At 29.1% G+C, this 17865-nt stretch overlaps 1 protein-coding gene across 1 annotated transcript; it reads left to right on the top strand.

Annotated features, from left to right (window-relative positions):
• Positions 1-10715: 10715 nt before the first annotated feature.
• Positions 10716-14389, top strand: LOC119612364 (the record flags this gene model as incomplete). Its single annotated transcript, XM_037968171.1, has 2 exons — positions 10716-10898; positions 13516-14389. Coding segments are annotated over 2 exons (572 nt in total), but the record flags the coding sequence as incomplete, so codon positions are not given.
• Between the last annotated feature and the right edge of the window lie 3476 nt (positions 14390-17865).

Here is a 17865-nt window from a genome sequence, read left to right as displayed (position 1 = left end):
GTTTAGTTCTAGTTCAGTTCTAGTTCAGTTCTAGTTCAGTTCTAGTTCAGTTCTAGTTCAGTTCTAGTTCAGTTCTAGTTCAGTTCTAGTTCAGTTCTAGTTCAGTTCTAGTTCAGTTCTAGTTCAGTTCTAGTTCAGTTCAGTTCAGTTCTAGTTCAGTTCTAGTTCAGTTCTAGTTCAGTTCTAGTTCAGTTCTAGTTCAGTTCTAGTTCAGTTCTAGTTCAGTTCTAGTTCAGTTCTAGTTCAGTTCTAGTTCAGTTCTAGTTCAGTTCTAGTTCAGTTCTAGTTCAGTTCTAGTTCAGTTCTAGTTCAGTTCTAGTTCAGTTCTAGTTCAGTTCTAGTTCAGTTCTAGTTCAGTTCTAGTTCAGTTCTAGTTCAGTTCTAGTTCAGTTCTAGTTCAGTTCAAGTTCAGTTCAAGTTCAGTTCTATTTCAGTTCTAGTTCAGTTCTAGTTAAGTTCTAGTTAAGTTCTAGTTCAGTTCTAGTTCAGTTCTAGTTCAGTTCTAGTTCAGTTCTAGTTCAGTTCTAGTTCAGTTCTAGTTCAGTTCTAGTTCAGTTCTAGTTCAGTTCTAGTTCAGTTCTAGTTCAGTTCTAGTTCAGTTCTAGTTCAGTTCTAGTTCAGTTCTAGTTCAGTTCTAGTTCAGTTCTAGTTCAGTTCTAGTTCAGTTCTAGTTCAGTTCTAGTTCAGTTCTAGTTCAGTTCCAGTTCAGTTCTAGTTCAGTTCTAGTTCAGTTCTAGTTTAGTTCTAGTTTAGTTCTAGTTCAGTTCTAGTTCAGTTTTAGTTCAGTTCTAGTTCAGTTCTAGTTCAGTTCTAGTTCAGTTCTAGTTCAGTTCTAGTTCAGTTCTAGTTCAGTTCTAGTTCAGTTCTAGTTCAGTTCTAGTTCAGTTCTAGTTCAGTTCTAGTTCAGTTCTAGTTCAGTTCTAGTTCAGTTCTAGTTCAGTTCTAGTTCAGTTCTAGTTCAGTTCTAGTTCAGTTCTAGTTCAGTTCTAGTTCAGTTCTAGTTCAGTTCTAGTTCAGTTCTAGTTCAGTTCTAGTTCAGTTCTAGTTCAGTTCTAGTTCAGTTCTAGTTCAGTTCTAGTTCAGTTCTAGTTAAGAACGTTCAATAATTATATATATGGAGTCTACTCCCGATAAGTGTCAAGCGGAACAACAAAATGAAAATCCTCCCACCCATGAAAACTCCCTAATCATAACTATGACTAAACATTAACACCAACAACACTTAGCAATAAAATCCCCTTTTTAATAATACTGGTTATTTTATTTGAGTTAAGCTTTTATTTGATTTAAAAAACCAGTTTAAATTTCAACAAAAAGCAGAGAACTTTAAAGTTCCTTAGAATTTCAATAGAATTGGCAATAATGAATAATCGTAGTACCAACATATAGTCATAGAACCATTCATTGACGTCTGTCAAAGTATGGGTGTGAACAGTAAAGTAAACAACGTTTATACCCCCATATCGGTAATGTTAATAAAACAATCTACAAGTTCTTGTTGTACTGGCTGTTTAATACTAAAAACAAATCCATAATTATTTTAACAGTTTGACAAATATTCTATTTAGCTCTGTTCAAACAGTTTGCAATTTTTTTTTCTCATTTCAAATGAATATTGTGTTGTTGTTTTTTGATTTTGCTTTTGTGTAAACGTTTGAGTAGTAGTTAAGACTTGTTGTGCTGACTGTTTGGTCCGTCTGCACGATCAGTAGCGTAAACAATCTTGAACTTGACAGTTTGTTGAATGTATCTAAAGCGCACACAACGTACATCCCAACAGCATCTCGCTCAATTGCCGGTATTTTTAACGTAAAAATAAAAAAAAATCGAAACGAACTAGAGAAAAATAGAAAAAAATATATATTGCAAATCAAATAACGCAAAACTACATAAAACTAAATAAATAAATATTTAGATTGTCTTGTGCAATTGTAAGTTGTAAAATAAAAATAGTTTCTGGTGCACAGATTTTTTTTTTTTGCAAATTTACAAAGAAAAAATAAAACAAACAAGGAAATCATAGCATTAAAAAAGTGTCTAAAAATATTAATTGCGGTAATATCTAGTGAAACGAAAAGAAGGCTTTATATTTGGAAAGATATTTTTAATCTGGAGAATCAAATAAGTTTAAGTGTTTTAACTAAAGAAAAAAGTTATAGCAAAATGTGGGCTGCGAAAAAGTGTAACTCGTTCAATTCCATGTGGCTTAATAACAGGTAAGTTAATTAAAAATTAATCTTCTTTAAAGGACACTGACCCATTCATTATACTGGTCCTCATTGGTCCTTTCAAAATTGTCGATTTTTCAAAGTTCAAAATATTAGATTCTTATGCTGGTTATCTAGATACACTATTAATCTATTTTAGAAAGTCCACTTTTTTAGAAATTTCATTGTGTATCCATTAAAATGTCAATGTCCCTGAACTTAACTGCACAAAACGAGTTTCTAATAGACTAGAGCTAGTAGCTGCTGGTGTTAATAATAAGTTTCAAACATAAAATTGTTAATAAACGTTCTATATTTAATAAAAAGCTTAAATATTGTATTGTTAAATGTTGTTAATTTTTTTAAATATCGTTTAATATAATATTATTTGTGCAAAAATAAATGTTATATTTTTCCATTAAAAGAACCATGTTAATTAAAAATATATGCGCGCCATTTTGCTTTTCAACAAATATTTTTATCTGTTATTATTGATATTGTATGTTAAAAATGTTCATTGAAATTACGTTTAAGAAAAAGTAAAATTAAGGTGGAGTTGTTTTTTTAAAGGCTTGCATTGAGTCATAAGATTTCTTTTCTTATTTGTTTAACAAAAGTGCAATAAAATATTAAAATCAATAAATAATTAATTGCTTTCAGCTGGCATAACGAAATCATATGATTTTGAGTAAATATGGAAAAAATGTCATTGTTTTTAAATAAAAATGTACATTTGGTGTTGTAATGTGCCCAGCACCAAAATTTTTTAGTCGATTTTCATTGATTTAAATGAAATACAGTATGAGCTTGAATTGCTTAAAATTATATTAAAATGAAAGCTTTCATACATCACCAAGACTTAGTCTAATGATCATTTATTTGTAAACAATGCTACGATTTTTACGATTCCAATAAAAGAGAATTAGAACTGAACTAGAACTGAACTGAACTAGAACTGAACTAGAACTGAACAAGAATTAAACTAGAACTGAACTAGAACTGAACTAGAACTAAACTAGAACTGAACTAGAACTGAACTAGAACTGAACTAGAACTGAACTAGAACTGAACTAGAACTGAACTAGAACTGAACTAGAACTGAACTAGAACTGAACTAGAACTGAACTAGAACTGAACTAGAACTGAACTAGAACTGAACTAGAACTGAACTAGAACTGAACTAGAACTGAACTAGAACTGAACTAGAACTGAACTAGAACTGAACTAGAACTGAACTAGAACTGAACTAGAACTGAACTAGAACTGAACTAGAACTGAACTAGAACTGAACTAGAACTGAACTAGAACTGAACTAGAACTGAACTAGAACTGAACTAGAACTGAACTAGAACTGAACTAGAACTGAACTAGAACTGAACTAGAACTGAACTAGAACTGAACTAGAACTGAACTAGAACTGAACTAGAACTGAACTAGAACTGAACTAGAACTGAACTAGAACTGAACTAGAACTGAACTAGAACTGAACTAGAACTGAACTAGAACTGAACTAGAACTGAACTAGAACTGAACTAGAACTGAACTAGAACTGAACTAGAACTGAACTAGAACTGAACTAGAACTGAACTAGAACTGAACTAGAACTGAACTAGAACTGAACTAGAACTGAACTAGAACTGAACTAGAACTGAACTAGAACTGAACTAGAACTGAACTAGAACTGAACTAGAACTGAACTAGAACTGAACTAGAACTGAACTAGAACTGAAAGAACTGAACTAGAACTGAACTAGAACTGAACTAGAACTGAACTAGAACTGAACTAGAACTGAACTAGAACTGAACTAGAACTGAACTAGAACTGAACTAGAATGAACTAGAACTGAACTAGAACTGAACTAGAACTGAACTAGAAATGAACTAGAACTGAACTAGAACTGAACTAGAACTAAACTAGAACTAAACTAGAACTAAACAAGAACTGAACTAGAACTGAACTAGAACCGAACTAGAACCGAACTAGAACTGAACTAGAACTGAACTAGAACTGAACTAGAACTGAACTAGAACTGAAGTAGAACTGAACTAGAACTGAACTAGAACTGAACTAGAACTGAACTAGAACTGAACTAGAACTGAACTAGAACTGAACTAGAACTGAACTAGAACTGAACTAGAACTGAACTAGAACTGAACTAGCACTGAACTAGAACTGAACTAGAACTGAACTAGAACTGAACTAGAACTGAACTAGAACTGAACTAGAACTGAACTAGAACTGAACTAGAACTGAACTAGAACTGAACTAGAACTAAACTAGAACTAAACTAGAACTGAACTAGAACTGAACTAGAACTGAACTAGAACTGAACTAGAACTGAACTAGAACTGAACTAGAACTGAACTAGAACTGAACTAGAACTGAACTAGAACTGAACTAGAACTGAACTAGAACTGAACTAGAACTGAACTAGAACTGAACTAGAACTGAACTAGAACTGAACTAGAACTGAACTAGAACTGAACTAGAACTGAACTAGAACTGAACTAGAACTGAACTAGAACTGAAATAGAACTGAAGTAGAACTGAACTAGAACTGAACTAGAACTGAACTAGAACTGAACTAGAACTGAACTAGAACTGAACTAGAACTGAATTAGAACTGAACTAGAACTGAACTAGAACTGAACTAGAACTGAAGTAGAACTGAACTAGAACTGAACTAGAACTGAACTAGAACTGAACTAGAACTTAACTAGAACTTAACTAGAACTTAACTAGAACTGAACTAGAACTGAACTAGAACTGAACTAGAACTGAACTAGAACTGAACTAGAACTGAACTAGAACTGAACTAGTACTGAACTAGAACTTAACTAGAACTGAACTGGAACTAAACTAGAACTTAACTATAACTGAACTAGAACTCTTGTTTAAAGAGTTGTGTGAGTAGTAAAATTCATTGCTTCTGAATAATTTTTACTGTTTTTAATTTAGCACGAATTCGGACCCAACTGTTATTTTAATTTTTGGGTTTTACAAATGAGGCCAGTATACATTTGAAACACGTTTTATTTAAGTGTTAGCTAAAAATTCCACGAAACACTTAACATTTATTTAAAATTAGGGAACAAGTGTTAATGCCAGTTGTTGCACTTTCTCTCAGTTTTATCTTTGGCAGGTGTTGTTTGTAAGGATTATAAATAATGGCTTTTTTGTTATGATTTTATAATAATTTTAAAAAAATTTTACCAAATTTTTTTTAGAAACTTTTTTTCATAAAGCTTTTGAAAAAGAACTTATATTATTTAAGCCAAGTATTTTTCATAAGGAATAAGCCCCTTTTTATATATACTCAATACTTAAACTGTCACTAATAGTTGCTTATTATTTAATTATAAAGACATTAAACACAATATTAAAATCAATTATTATATTATTTTAATAACTTTGATAAAGATCAAACAATTAAATCTAGTATTGTAGATTTCTTTTTAAATTCATGCTTTTATCTAACAGCTCAGCTTCAAAGTTCAATTACAAATTATGACGAAATTATTTTCACATAGAACAAATGATGATTTTATTTTTTTAAACACAATATCTATAATTTTTCAAATATCTTATTGCCATATGTCACTGACTTCTATCGTCATTACCATCATCATCAGTTGTTTTTGTCTAGCTGCTATTAATTTCTAACAGGAAACCCCATTTATCATTGACCGCATTTGTCTGCCGCTTCTACAAAATTTTATTTTACTTGTTTCACCATTTCAACTGATTCATATATCATTTCGTTCTAGATAAATTTTATAAAACTGGTCTAAAATTCATTAACGACAACTTAATAATTTAATGTTAAATAATAAAAAAACAAACTGTTTGGTCATTTGAAAATAAAGAATTATGGCGACAATTTAACTGCGCGACAATTCTAGCAAATACGTGTGAGTACTCGTATTGACAACTCGTTTACTGCTAAATAATAAAGTAAATTTAAATAAAGTTTATTATTTTTTGTGCTTAATTTTTAGGAACTATGATAATGTACAATAATATTATAAATTATAAAGAGTTACGAAGAAATTATTTTAAACATGGGACTTTTTTTGGGGAGGTATATAAATGCTTATATATATTTTTTTTGACAATTATATATGGTTAATATTGTTTTTGTTAAGCTTCGTGATGATATAGGTATATTGGTTCAAATAATTTTTATACGAAAACTGTACACTATACTCTTGACTATAGACTAGACTATAGTCTAATCTATAATCCTGACTATAGTCTATTCTATGTCCTGACTATAGTCTAGTCTATATTCCTGACTATATTCCAGACTATATTCCTGACTATATTGTAGTCTACAGTCCTGACAATAGTCGAGTCAATAGTCTATAGTCTAGTCTATAGTCTAGTCTATAGTCTAGTCTATAGTCTAGTCTATAGTCTAGTCTATAGTCTAGTCTATAGTCTAGTCTATAGTCTAGTCTATAGTCTAGTCTATAGTCTAGTCTATAGTCTAGTCTATAGTCTAGTCTATAGTCTAGTCTATAGTCTAGTCTATAGTCTAGTCTATAGTCTAGTCTATAGTCTAGTCTATAGTCTAGTCTATAGTCTAGTCTATAGTCTAGTCTATAGTCTAGTCTATAGTCTAGTCTATAGTCTAGTCTATAGTCTAGTCTATAGTCTAGTCTATAGTCTAGTCTATAGTCTTGATTATTGTCTAGAATATGTTCTGACTATAGTCTAGTCTATAGTCTTAATTATAGTCTAGTCTATAGTTCTGACTATAGTTTAGTCTATGGTCCTGACTATAGTCTAGTCTATAGTCCTGTCTATAGGTAAGTCTATAGTCCTGACATTAGTTTAGTCTATAGTCTTAACTATAGTCCAAAGTTTTATATAAATTTTTAATTTATTTTTTATTTACCATTTAAAAAAATACATATTTTTTTAATTATTAATTTCCTGTAGTTTATCTTATAGAAATTAAATTTATGTACATAAAAATATAACAATTATTAGTATTTTATTTATAGGTACTATCAATTAAAATTCTATATTTAACCCTGATTTCTATTAACACCCAATATACACCCAAACAATTATACTAGTTATTTGCTTTACATTTACCGTAAATTGATAATAAATATTTGATTATTTAAAATTATTTGTATATCTTTTTCAAATAAATATTTGAATGTTATTATATATTTAACAAACAATAAAAAAATTTATTAATTAATTTTATTAACTAATTAAAAATTTCCATTTTAAACAAGCAAAAATTACAGGAACCAATTAACATTATGAGAATTTTTTGGTACATTTTTTCACTTAAAAATCAAATGAAGTTAAACTTGATTAGAAAATAAATTGTTTGATCTACATGGTCACATAGACATGATCTAGAGATCAGTTTCTAAAAAAATAATAAACAAAATCTATTGTTATTTGCAAAAAATAAAATCAGGTGCTAAAATCATGTGAAATGTGAGAAATGCAAAGTGAGAAAATAGTTAAGAATTAAATCTACTTTGATATTATTTAACTAGTTTTTTGAAAATTTATAAAAATTGTTTACTGTTTATACTGTATATGTAGTTGTTATTGTTTGTAAACAAAATAATTGAAAATTTATTAGAAAAATTAAATAATAAATTAATGTATACATAAATATATAAAAAATAATATTTAAAAGTAGACAAAACAATGCGGTAGTTACTAATCAATCAAAATTGTTAGAATATTAAATATTTCTATTAATTAACACACTTTACAATTGTTTGCAATAGATATAGAGAGATAGGTTTGAACATTTTAATTGATTCGATGTACATTTCATTCATAAGACGAAGGTTAGAGGCATAGACTTAAATAAGTTTAAATTTATTGTCAAGACTTTAGTGCTATAGTATAGTCTATAGTCAAGACTGTAGACTGATCTACAGTCATGACTATGTACTGGTCTATAGTCAAGACTTTGACTTGCCTATAGTCAAGACTATAGACTGGTTTATAGTCAAGACTATAAATTGATCAATAGTCAAGAATATAGACTGATCTATAGTCAAGACTATATAGTGATCTATAGTCAAGACTATGGACTGATCTATAGACAAGACTATAGGCTGATCTATAATGCAGACTATGGACTGATCTCGATGTCGAGACTATACCTTCTCATCTATAGCCAAAACTATAGACTGATCTTCAGTGCAGACTATAGACTGATCTATAGTCAGGACTATAGACTGATCTACAGTCAAAACTATAGACTAATCAACAGTCAAACTATAGACTGATCTATAGTCAAGACTATAGACTGATCTATAGTCAAAACTATAGACTGATCTATAGTTAAGATTATAGACTGCTCTATAGTCAACACTATAGACTTATCTATAGTCAACACTATAGACTTATCTATAGTCAAGACTATAGACTAATCTATAGTCAAGACTATAGACTAATCTATAGTCAAGACTATAGACTAATCTATAGTCAAGAATATAGACTAATCTATAGTCATGATCTATAGTCAAAGCTATAGACTGGACCATACTCAAGACTATAAACTGATCTATAGTCAAGACTACAGACTGATCTATAGTCAAGACTATAGACTGATCTATAGTCAAGACTATAGACTAATCTATAGTCATGACTATAGACTGATAATTGGTCAAGACTATTGACTGATCTATAGTTAAGAGTTTAGACTGATCTATAGTCAAGACTATAGACTGATCTACAGTCAAGACTATAGACTGATCTATAGTCAAGACTATAGACTGGTCTATAGTCAAGACAATAGACTGATCTATAGTCAAGACTATAGACTAATCTATAGTAAAGACTACAGACTGATCTATAGTAAAGACTATAGACTGATCTATATGAAAGACTATTGACTGATCTATAGTCAAGAGTTTAGACTGATCTATAGTCAAGACTATAGACTAATCTATAGCCAAGACTATAGACAAAAATATAGTAAAGACTATTGACTGATCTATATTCAAGAGTTTAGACTGATCTATAGTTAAGACTATAGACTGATCTACAGTCAAGACTATGAACTGATCTACAGTCAAGACTATGAACTGATCTATAGTCAAGACTATAGACAGATCTATAGTCAAGACTATAGACTAATCTATAGAAAAGGCTATGGACTGATCTATAGTCAAGACTATAGACTGATCTATAGTCAAGACTATAGACTAATCTATAGTCAATACTATAGACTAATCTATAGTCAAGACTATAGTCTGATCTATAGTCAAGACTATAGACTGATCTATAGTCAAGACCATAGACTGATCTATAGTGAAGACCATAGAGTAATATATAGGCAAGACCATAAACTGATCCATAGTCAAGACTATAGACTGATCTATAGTCAAGACTATAGACTGATATACTGTCAAGACTATAGACTGATCTATAGTCAAGGCTATAGATTGATCTATAGTCAAGGCTATAGATTGATCTATAGTCAAGGCTATAGGGTGATCTATAGTCAAGACTATAGACTGGTCTATAGTCAGGACTTTAGACTGGTCTATTGTCTATAACTTAGACTGATTTATTCACTGTATTGGTTGGTCTATTATCAAAACCATAACCTATTATTCTGCTTTGATAATTTTATTAGATTTTTCTGGAAATGATTACCAATTTTAACTGGATTCCTAAACCAGTTAAGTATGACGAAACTTAATATACTTATTTCAAAAAGTGTTTATTTATTTTATACAACTATAAATATTGCACTTGTTTTTCTTTTAATAACTGTTATAAAAATTAAAAAGGGTCTCTTTAAGGAAAATTATAAAATTTATATGAGCCTAAACTTGTAAATTAATTACAAATTCAAACAAATACTTTAAAAATAACAAATTTGCGCATTTCACTTCAAAAATATTGCAAACAACAAAAATCAAAACAAAACTTTACTAAGAACTTGTTACCAAGTCCGAAGGTATTACGACATACGCCATAAAATCTTGAAGAACTAAGTCAAGGTGTTTCACCGCTAAAGAAAAAGAGATAGCAACAAAGATAAAACCACAATCATTAGAAAATAGTCACACGCCATTTATTAAAAAATCAAATATTCATAAAATGAACATTAGATATCTAATAAGATAACTTATCAGTTAAAGAGCAGAAAAAAAGAAAATATTGGCCACGACATAAAAAAAATTATTAGAAAATACCCCTTTAGAACATGAGAAAATTACAAAAAATATATATATTGTTCAATTTCAATTTGCAAATAAAATCAAAATAAATCATAATATGTAATTTGTGTATATAGTACAACAAATACAATTTTTTTATTGATAAGATAGAAGACAGTTACGAATAAGTGACACACACCAACCATTATTAAAATAAAATTAATTTTACTCACTGTCATTTTTTTTATCATTCAATATCAATATCAATTTTTTTTGCAACTAAATTAATTTTGCACTTTTCATTCTAATTTTATACTCATTTCTCTATCTTTTATTGTTTTCTTTCAGTAGTCACTGTTCTGTTGCCTTTAACACAGGCACAAGCATATCATTTTATAATCGGTCATCATCAGCGTAACTTCGATCAATTGTATCGGGAATCAAATAGTAGAACCTACGTAGCAGACACAAATTATACGGATACAACTGCAGCTGATTTGGAAAATACAAATTCAACAATTATTGTTACCAGTAAGTAGATGTATTATTGAAAATTGTTCGCTTAAAATATTTCGAAAATCATGTACAAAAAAATACATATCTATTAAGTGTCTAAAAAGTGTAAATTTTCCTTTTGTAAATTATTTTACAAATAACTGAAGTACATACTTGTTTTCTAGAGTTCATTTCCTTGTGAATCAGTCTGAGTGTTCTTTTTTACAAAATTTTGCTTAAATGTACAAAAATCGTATGTTAAAATATCACAAAAGAGTAATATAGTCGACTATAATACGGAATCGGATCTTTAAAAAAATAATTATTTCTTATAAATTCCAAATTACAAATGTAAAGATTCGTGGAAACATTTTCACCACAACTCTTCTCGATGAGACTATATTTTGCTCTTTTAAGGGGATGCGTTCTTACGGACAGACCTATTTTCGAAATGATTTCAAAATCTCTACTTCTTAAGACTAATTAGTAATTACCCTAATAAAATTACATTAAGGTTTGAGATAAAAATTTGGCAAACACCCAAAGAGTCATAACTCTTTATTAAACCTACATTTTGAGTGGTAAAACTTATCTGGTCTCTAGGCGGCCGAAATCCAGATAGACTCGATCTGAAATCATGTCTAGAGAATATTTTCACGTTTTAAACGTTCTCTTTATTGCTAATGCAGCAATCTCTGTATGGACAGCTAAACCTTTACCAGACTTGATATAAGTTCAAGGGTGCTTGCATGTGGTCCACGAAGTGGGCTATTTATTAATCTAGTGAGTAGATAACAGTGTTTGTAAAGTTTCAAAAACTCTACTACTTGTAGAAAAGTGCATTAGTTTTATTCGATATAAGTATATTTATCCTCAAATTTTTGTTTAGGACAAGGGTTTGGGAAGAGTTACCACTGAAAGTCTAGTTATATCCTCAAGATATGGACAACTCTCTGCCATTGGCTTCGTTTGTTTTTATATATGTTTTTCGTTAGCTTATGTCAGATTATGAGAGATCTCCTTGCAGAAGTTTGAACTAATGTAAGTGTAACCCCAAGAGAGAAACAGAATTAATGGGAAAGCTCCGGGAATATATGCTTTTTTGATTTCAACTTTCTTATACGAAACATAATAAAATGGGCTTTAAACCAGTTATCGGAGGAGTCATACATCCGATGATATATTTTATACTAAAGCAGGCAACATAAACCATGAGCTGGGAAGAACAGATTTGTATTTTTAGATACAATAAGAACAACCCAATGTATATTAACTAATTCAGACAAACCGGGCGAACTGACTATATATATAGCTATGTATTCTCGGTTGTCAGAAAATGTCTAACAACCGTGTGAACCTACAACTTTTGACTTACAACATTGCTGCAAAAAACATTATCAATATATTGCAAAATATAATATTGTCAAACATCTAACAATCATGTAAACACATTACGTTGCCATTTCCAGATAATTGTGTGACAATTTTTATTGTCAGATGTTCGAATTTTATGCATCTGACAATATAATCAATATAAATATTTTCTATTGTCAACATGGTGCATTAAACTAACATATGAAGCTTAATTAGATCTGACAACTTTTGTCATAGAACAATCTGACAACATTGTGAACTGACAATACTTCTGGGTAGATAAATTCTATTGTCTGACAATTGTCTGGCAATGAAATTGTAACGATTTCTAACAACTGTCTGATGTGACAATTTACTAGACAATTTTTCATTGTCAGTACATTGTCAGATATTCCAACGTTGTAAGATCTGACAATATAGATAGCTTTATGCCGCAATCTCTGTATGACTCCATTGTCAGATAAATGTTTTCTTTTGGCAATATGCTACATTAAAAGAACATAGGCAGCTAAAATAAAATCTGGCAACTTTTGTCATAGAACAATTTGACAACAGTATAAACTGACAATTTATTGTCTGGCAATAAAATTGTAAGGTTTTCTTACAACCGGCTGATGTGACAATTTACCTGATGCTAACAATTTTTCAGTGTCAGTACATTGCCAGATCTTTCAACGTTGTAAGATCTTACAACCGAGTATATATAGATTAGGTCTTATATATAACGCTCCATGGAAACAAAAATGTTTTAAAGAGCTCTGTAGAAAATTGTAAACCCAACAATCAATAGATGTTTTTATTTATATTTTTATAAAAACTTAAATATTTTTAGCAAATTTTATTCTTAATTAAACACTGTTCCCTCCATAGATACTTGTGTCAAGTGTGGTTTGGCAAATAAACAACCTCTTAAAATACACCTGTTTTAACAATATTATTAAAAATTAATAAAAATGCAAAAACACACATAAAATAACAATAAATCTAAAAATAAACCTTAAACTAATAATAAAAGATAACACTGAAAAAATGCAATAAAATAAAAAACATCTATTCATTTCAAATAATAACACTTCAAAGGAAAATTAGCTCACAACAATGACGACTTAAATGAAAAATATGATGAAATTCCCATAGTAAAAAAATATATATAAAAGGGGGTGTGTTGCTTACAACAATAAATTAATAAATATCTTTTTATTATAATACTAACAATAAATTAATAAAATTTACTTAATAAACATTTTTCAATTAAATTTAAATTTATTTTCCCTTACAGCGGTACGTGAATCAAACGAATTATCACAGACTGCCATGGATATCATAACGATCGTTTGGTATGTGGCCACTTTTTTGGCTTTGGCTGCCTTCTTTTTACTCATGGCTTGCTCGGATAGACGTTGTAGTGATACCCAACGTAATGCCAATATGAATACAAATGAAGCACCCATACCACCACCCACGCCCTCACCTTCTTACAGTGAGTTTGCTCCACCCAGTTATGACAGTGTCATGAAATTACAACATCAAAGTAAAAATACCATATTTGTCATACCATTTTCGGTGGAACAAACTGCTGCCAAAGAAGGTGTTAATAACAGCACGAATAACAGCACCATACAACAACAACGACAACAACAACAACTAATGCTAATGATCTGCCCTTAACTCCTAATATTAGTTTTTATACCATAAATGAACTGCAAAAATTAGAAAGTTAATGTCAACGGAGATTTATTTTAACAAAAATTTCTAATTTTTTCCTTTTGAAAACCTTAATGGAAAAAATCTTCAAGAAACATTTCTTATAAAGAATATCTGTGATATTTTAGGGCATTTCTTTAAATCAAACAGTTTAACATAAAGGTTGTTAGCAGCTGTTTAAGGATTCTTTTATACATCATTTAGCAAGGTTAAAGTCAAATTCATTTGTTCATTATTTTTGTATTATCTAGTTCCAAAGTGTCTGAGTACTTAAACATTTTACTGTATTAAGTGAATAGCCATAAGTATTTGTATTTAAGTTTAAATAATGATAAGACTGATTAAAGCATATTTTTAGTTAAGTAGTTGTCATTTCGGTGCTTTAAACCAATTTTGTATTTAAGTTTATTTTTTTTTGTATTAGTTAGGAAATAAAGTATGTACTTAAAAATAATGATAATAAATAATATGAAAAATTAATAAAGTATATAAAGACTATAGACTAGACTATAGACTAGACTATAGACTAGACTATAGACTAGACTATAGACTAGACTATAGACTAGACTATAGACTAGAACTAATAGACTAGGACTATAGACTAGACTATAGACTAGACTATAGACTAGACTATAGACTAGGACTATAGACTAGACTATAGACTAGACTATAGACTAGACTATAGACTGCTATAGACTAGACTATAGACTAGACTATAGACTAGACTATAGACTAGACTAGTCACTTTGCTTCTGGTTTTAATAAAGTTATAACTGTTTTGATAGAATTATAGTATCGAGGTAGCTTCTGGTAATTTTACGAACTAACATATAACTAGTGGGGTGGCTAGACCTTTTGGTTCTTCTTTAAACTCTTTGTATAAAGCGATGCTTTAGAAAGGATTAGATTCAAACTTTAGCATTATACCGATACAGAAATCTTCTTTTTACAAGTCACTGGGAAGTATTATTGAAATCAATAAGAATCGATATTTCGTCGTGTAGTTACCATTTGCAATTTGCATTAATGTGTTTAAATTTTACAAGTTACTTAATATTATTAAAAAAATCACTTCACCATGTACTTACTTGCTGTATTTCCTTTTTTTATAACAATTGATCGAAAAATAATGTAAAAAGCATTTCTTTTTTGTCTGTTTTCTTATCAGACACGTACAAAATAATATCGTTGTTAAGGTTGTCTAAATACCAGCAATATTAAATATATGTATATCTTTGTTAAAAATTCTTATCAATTTACGAAAGGGGTAAATCCCACAAAAATCTTTGTTAGCGAGTTATTTTTCTATATAATTTTAATAAAAAAGTGCGTAATTAAATAAATAATGAAAAAAAATTTTAAATATAAATATTAACATATTAAAATTAAACTTTAAAATTTATAACGTTTTTTTTTTTTTTTTAAATTTAACGGTCATTGTGTTAAAGTTAAAGCTTTTTTCAATTTTATGCCGTTATGCCAACACTGAAATTTGGAAAAAGCTTTTAACAACAAGTTTTGTGTTTTTTTCATTAACAAAGCTATATTTAACAGAAGAAATATTTGTGTGACATAAAGCTTTTATTTTTACATGTTGACATTTGTAAACATGTGACTCTTTTAACGCTAATATTGGTTTGATAGCAAATTTCATTTATGGAAATTTTATAAAATTTTTGTATTTGACAAAATGGGAAAGAAATGATTCTAAGTGAAGTGGTGAAGAATTTTCAATAACTTTGAGATCAGTATTTGTGCCATATTGTTAGGATTTAATTATTTTTATAGAATTGTGCCTTTTATTGGGCTTGGTTCAATTATGGAGAAAGATTGATCAATTTCTAACATATTCGGAGGGTCCGGTTGTAAGGGGACTAGGTGAAATAATTGATCGATTTGAACTATTTTCAAATGAGTTCGTCTCTGAAAGAGGCATATATATGTGTCAAATTTCATCAAAATATCTTGAAAACTGCGACCTAGACTCACAGACAGACGGACGGACGGACGGAGCTTAATCAAAAGTAATTCTAAGCCGATTGGTATATTTTAAGATAGATGTAAATAGGACCAATATTTTTTGGAGTTACATCAGCACAAATGCAGTTACATCAGCACTATAGTGGAGTAGAGTATAAAAATTGGAATTTCGAAAACTTCGAAATCGGTAGAAGTTCGCTAGTTTCAAAGGAAACTTTCAAAGCAATGATTTCTAGAGTATTCTGAGCATAACAATATGCTTAAATCATCTAAATTATTTAATAGCTATAACGATCGACTTGATTAAGAACTGCGCAAGAATAATTCTAGGAATTGGAATAAAATCTAAAAAAACAAAAATTCCAGGTCAAAGATGAAAATATTTGCAAAAATTTCTTGTGATTCACATTAATATATAAAAGTGATAACGTCTAAATAAATAAGTTTATTTAAAGAACCGAATTGAGTCATATTTTATTTATAAAGTCGAAATCTCGGAACTTTGTGATTAAATAGGAATCACGTTTTACAAACATTTCCTCAATTATGTTCTAGTTTTTTAGTTTTAGTTTTTATTAAAAGGTGATTTTTTCTTTAAATCAATAAATCGTTTATTTGTTTTTTTTTTTTTTAAATAAACAATCTGTTAAGTTTAGCAAGAATAGGTAAATATTTATGTTAAGGTGTTATATTTTGTTTAGAACTTGGGGTATTTTTATTTAAGCAAAGCACCTGTTTATAGATTCCAAGCATGTGGAAGGCACATATTTTGTTATAAGTTCGCTCATAAAGTTTAAAAAATAACAATTTAAAAAAGTTTTTTTTTTTTCTAAAAAATTACCATAGCTTACTCATATTATATAAACATTTAAAATGCAAAAATTATGATTTACTACTGAATACAATTAACATTTATCTTTTTAGCATTCAAGTAAATATTTATCTTTAACTATTACATTTCATGTGCACAATTTTTACTAGTGACTTGGTTGCTAATATTGCAGATATGCTTCGTTAAATGACTTTAAAACCGGTAAAAATTTATTTATTTTATTACTTTTTTTCACTTGTCATAAAATTGAACGCAATAATTAATTTGTAACAAATTTCAATGTTTATTTACAAACCGTAATAATCACCAGCAACAAAAACAAAATAAATTATTTAAAATAATAATAATAAAATTTAGCTAAGCGTGCTAAAATGTAGGCGATAACAAGATCACAGAGTGAACATCATATTTTGCAGCACCAAAAGAGCTTCTCACATTTGGCAAACTGTGCACGATTTAGGGGAATTTTACTAGAAGTGATGGTGATTAATAGATATTTATGGTACTTTTTTAATATATGTAAAAGTACTTTTTTGTTAAAGTATTTAAAAGCTTTTATAGTTCTATTTAAATTCTGGAAAGGACCATTTAACAGAGAAATTTCCTATAAAGGGGACATTGTTGGTGCAAGAATGTACGGGAGGCTTTTATGTGAAATTGAATATTATGAAGAGACTTTGTGTTAAAAGTACTTTTGTGTAAAAAGTACTTTTTAATTAATTAACTAAAACTAACTAACTAACTAACTAACTAACTAACTACTAACTAACTAACTAACTACTAACTAACTAACTAACTAACGAACTAACTAACTAACTAACTAACTAACTAACTAACTAACTAACTAACTAACTAACTACTAACTAACTAACTAACTAACTAACTAACTAACTAACTAACTAACTAACTACTAACGAACTAACTAACTAACTAACTAACTAACTAACTACTAACTAACTAACTAACTAACTAACTAACTAACTAACTAACTAAATAACTAACCTAAACTAACTAACTAACTAACTAACTAACTAACTAACTAACTACGTAACTAACTAACTAACTAACTAACTAACTAACTAACTAACTATACTAACTAACCGAACGAACGAA

The sequence above is a fragment of the Lucilia sericata genome, unplaced genomic scaffold, assembly GCF_015586225.1.
Source record: "Lucilia sericata isolate MDLA Ls3-8-SP2 unplaced genomic scaffold, ASM1558622v1 Contig001663F_arrow, whole genome shotgun sequence".
NCBI classification, from domain to species: domain Eukaryota; kingdom Metazoa; phylum Arthropoda; class Insecta; order Diptera; family Calliphoridae; genus Lucilia; species Lucilia sericata.
Note: the sequence above shows the minus strand (reverse complement) of the source record. Positions and strands in the feature narration are given on the sequence as shown.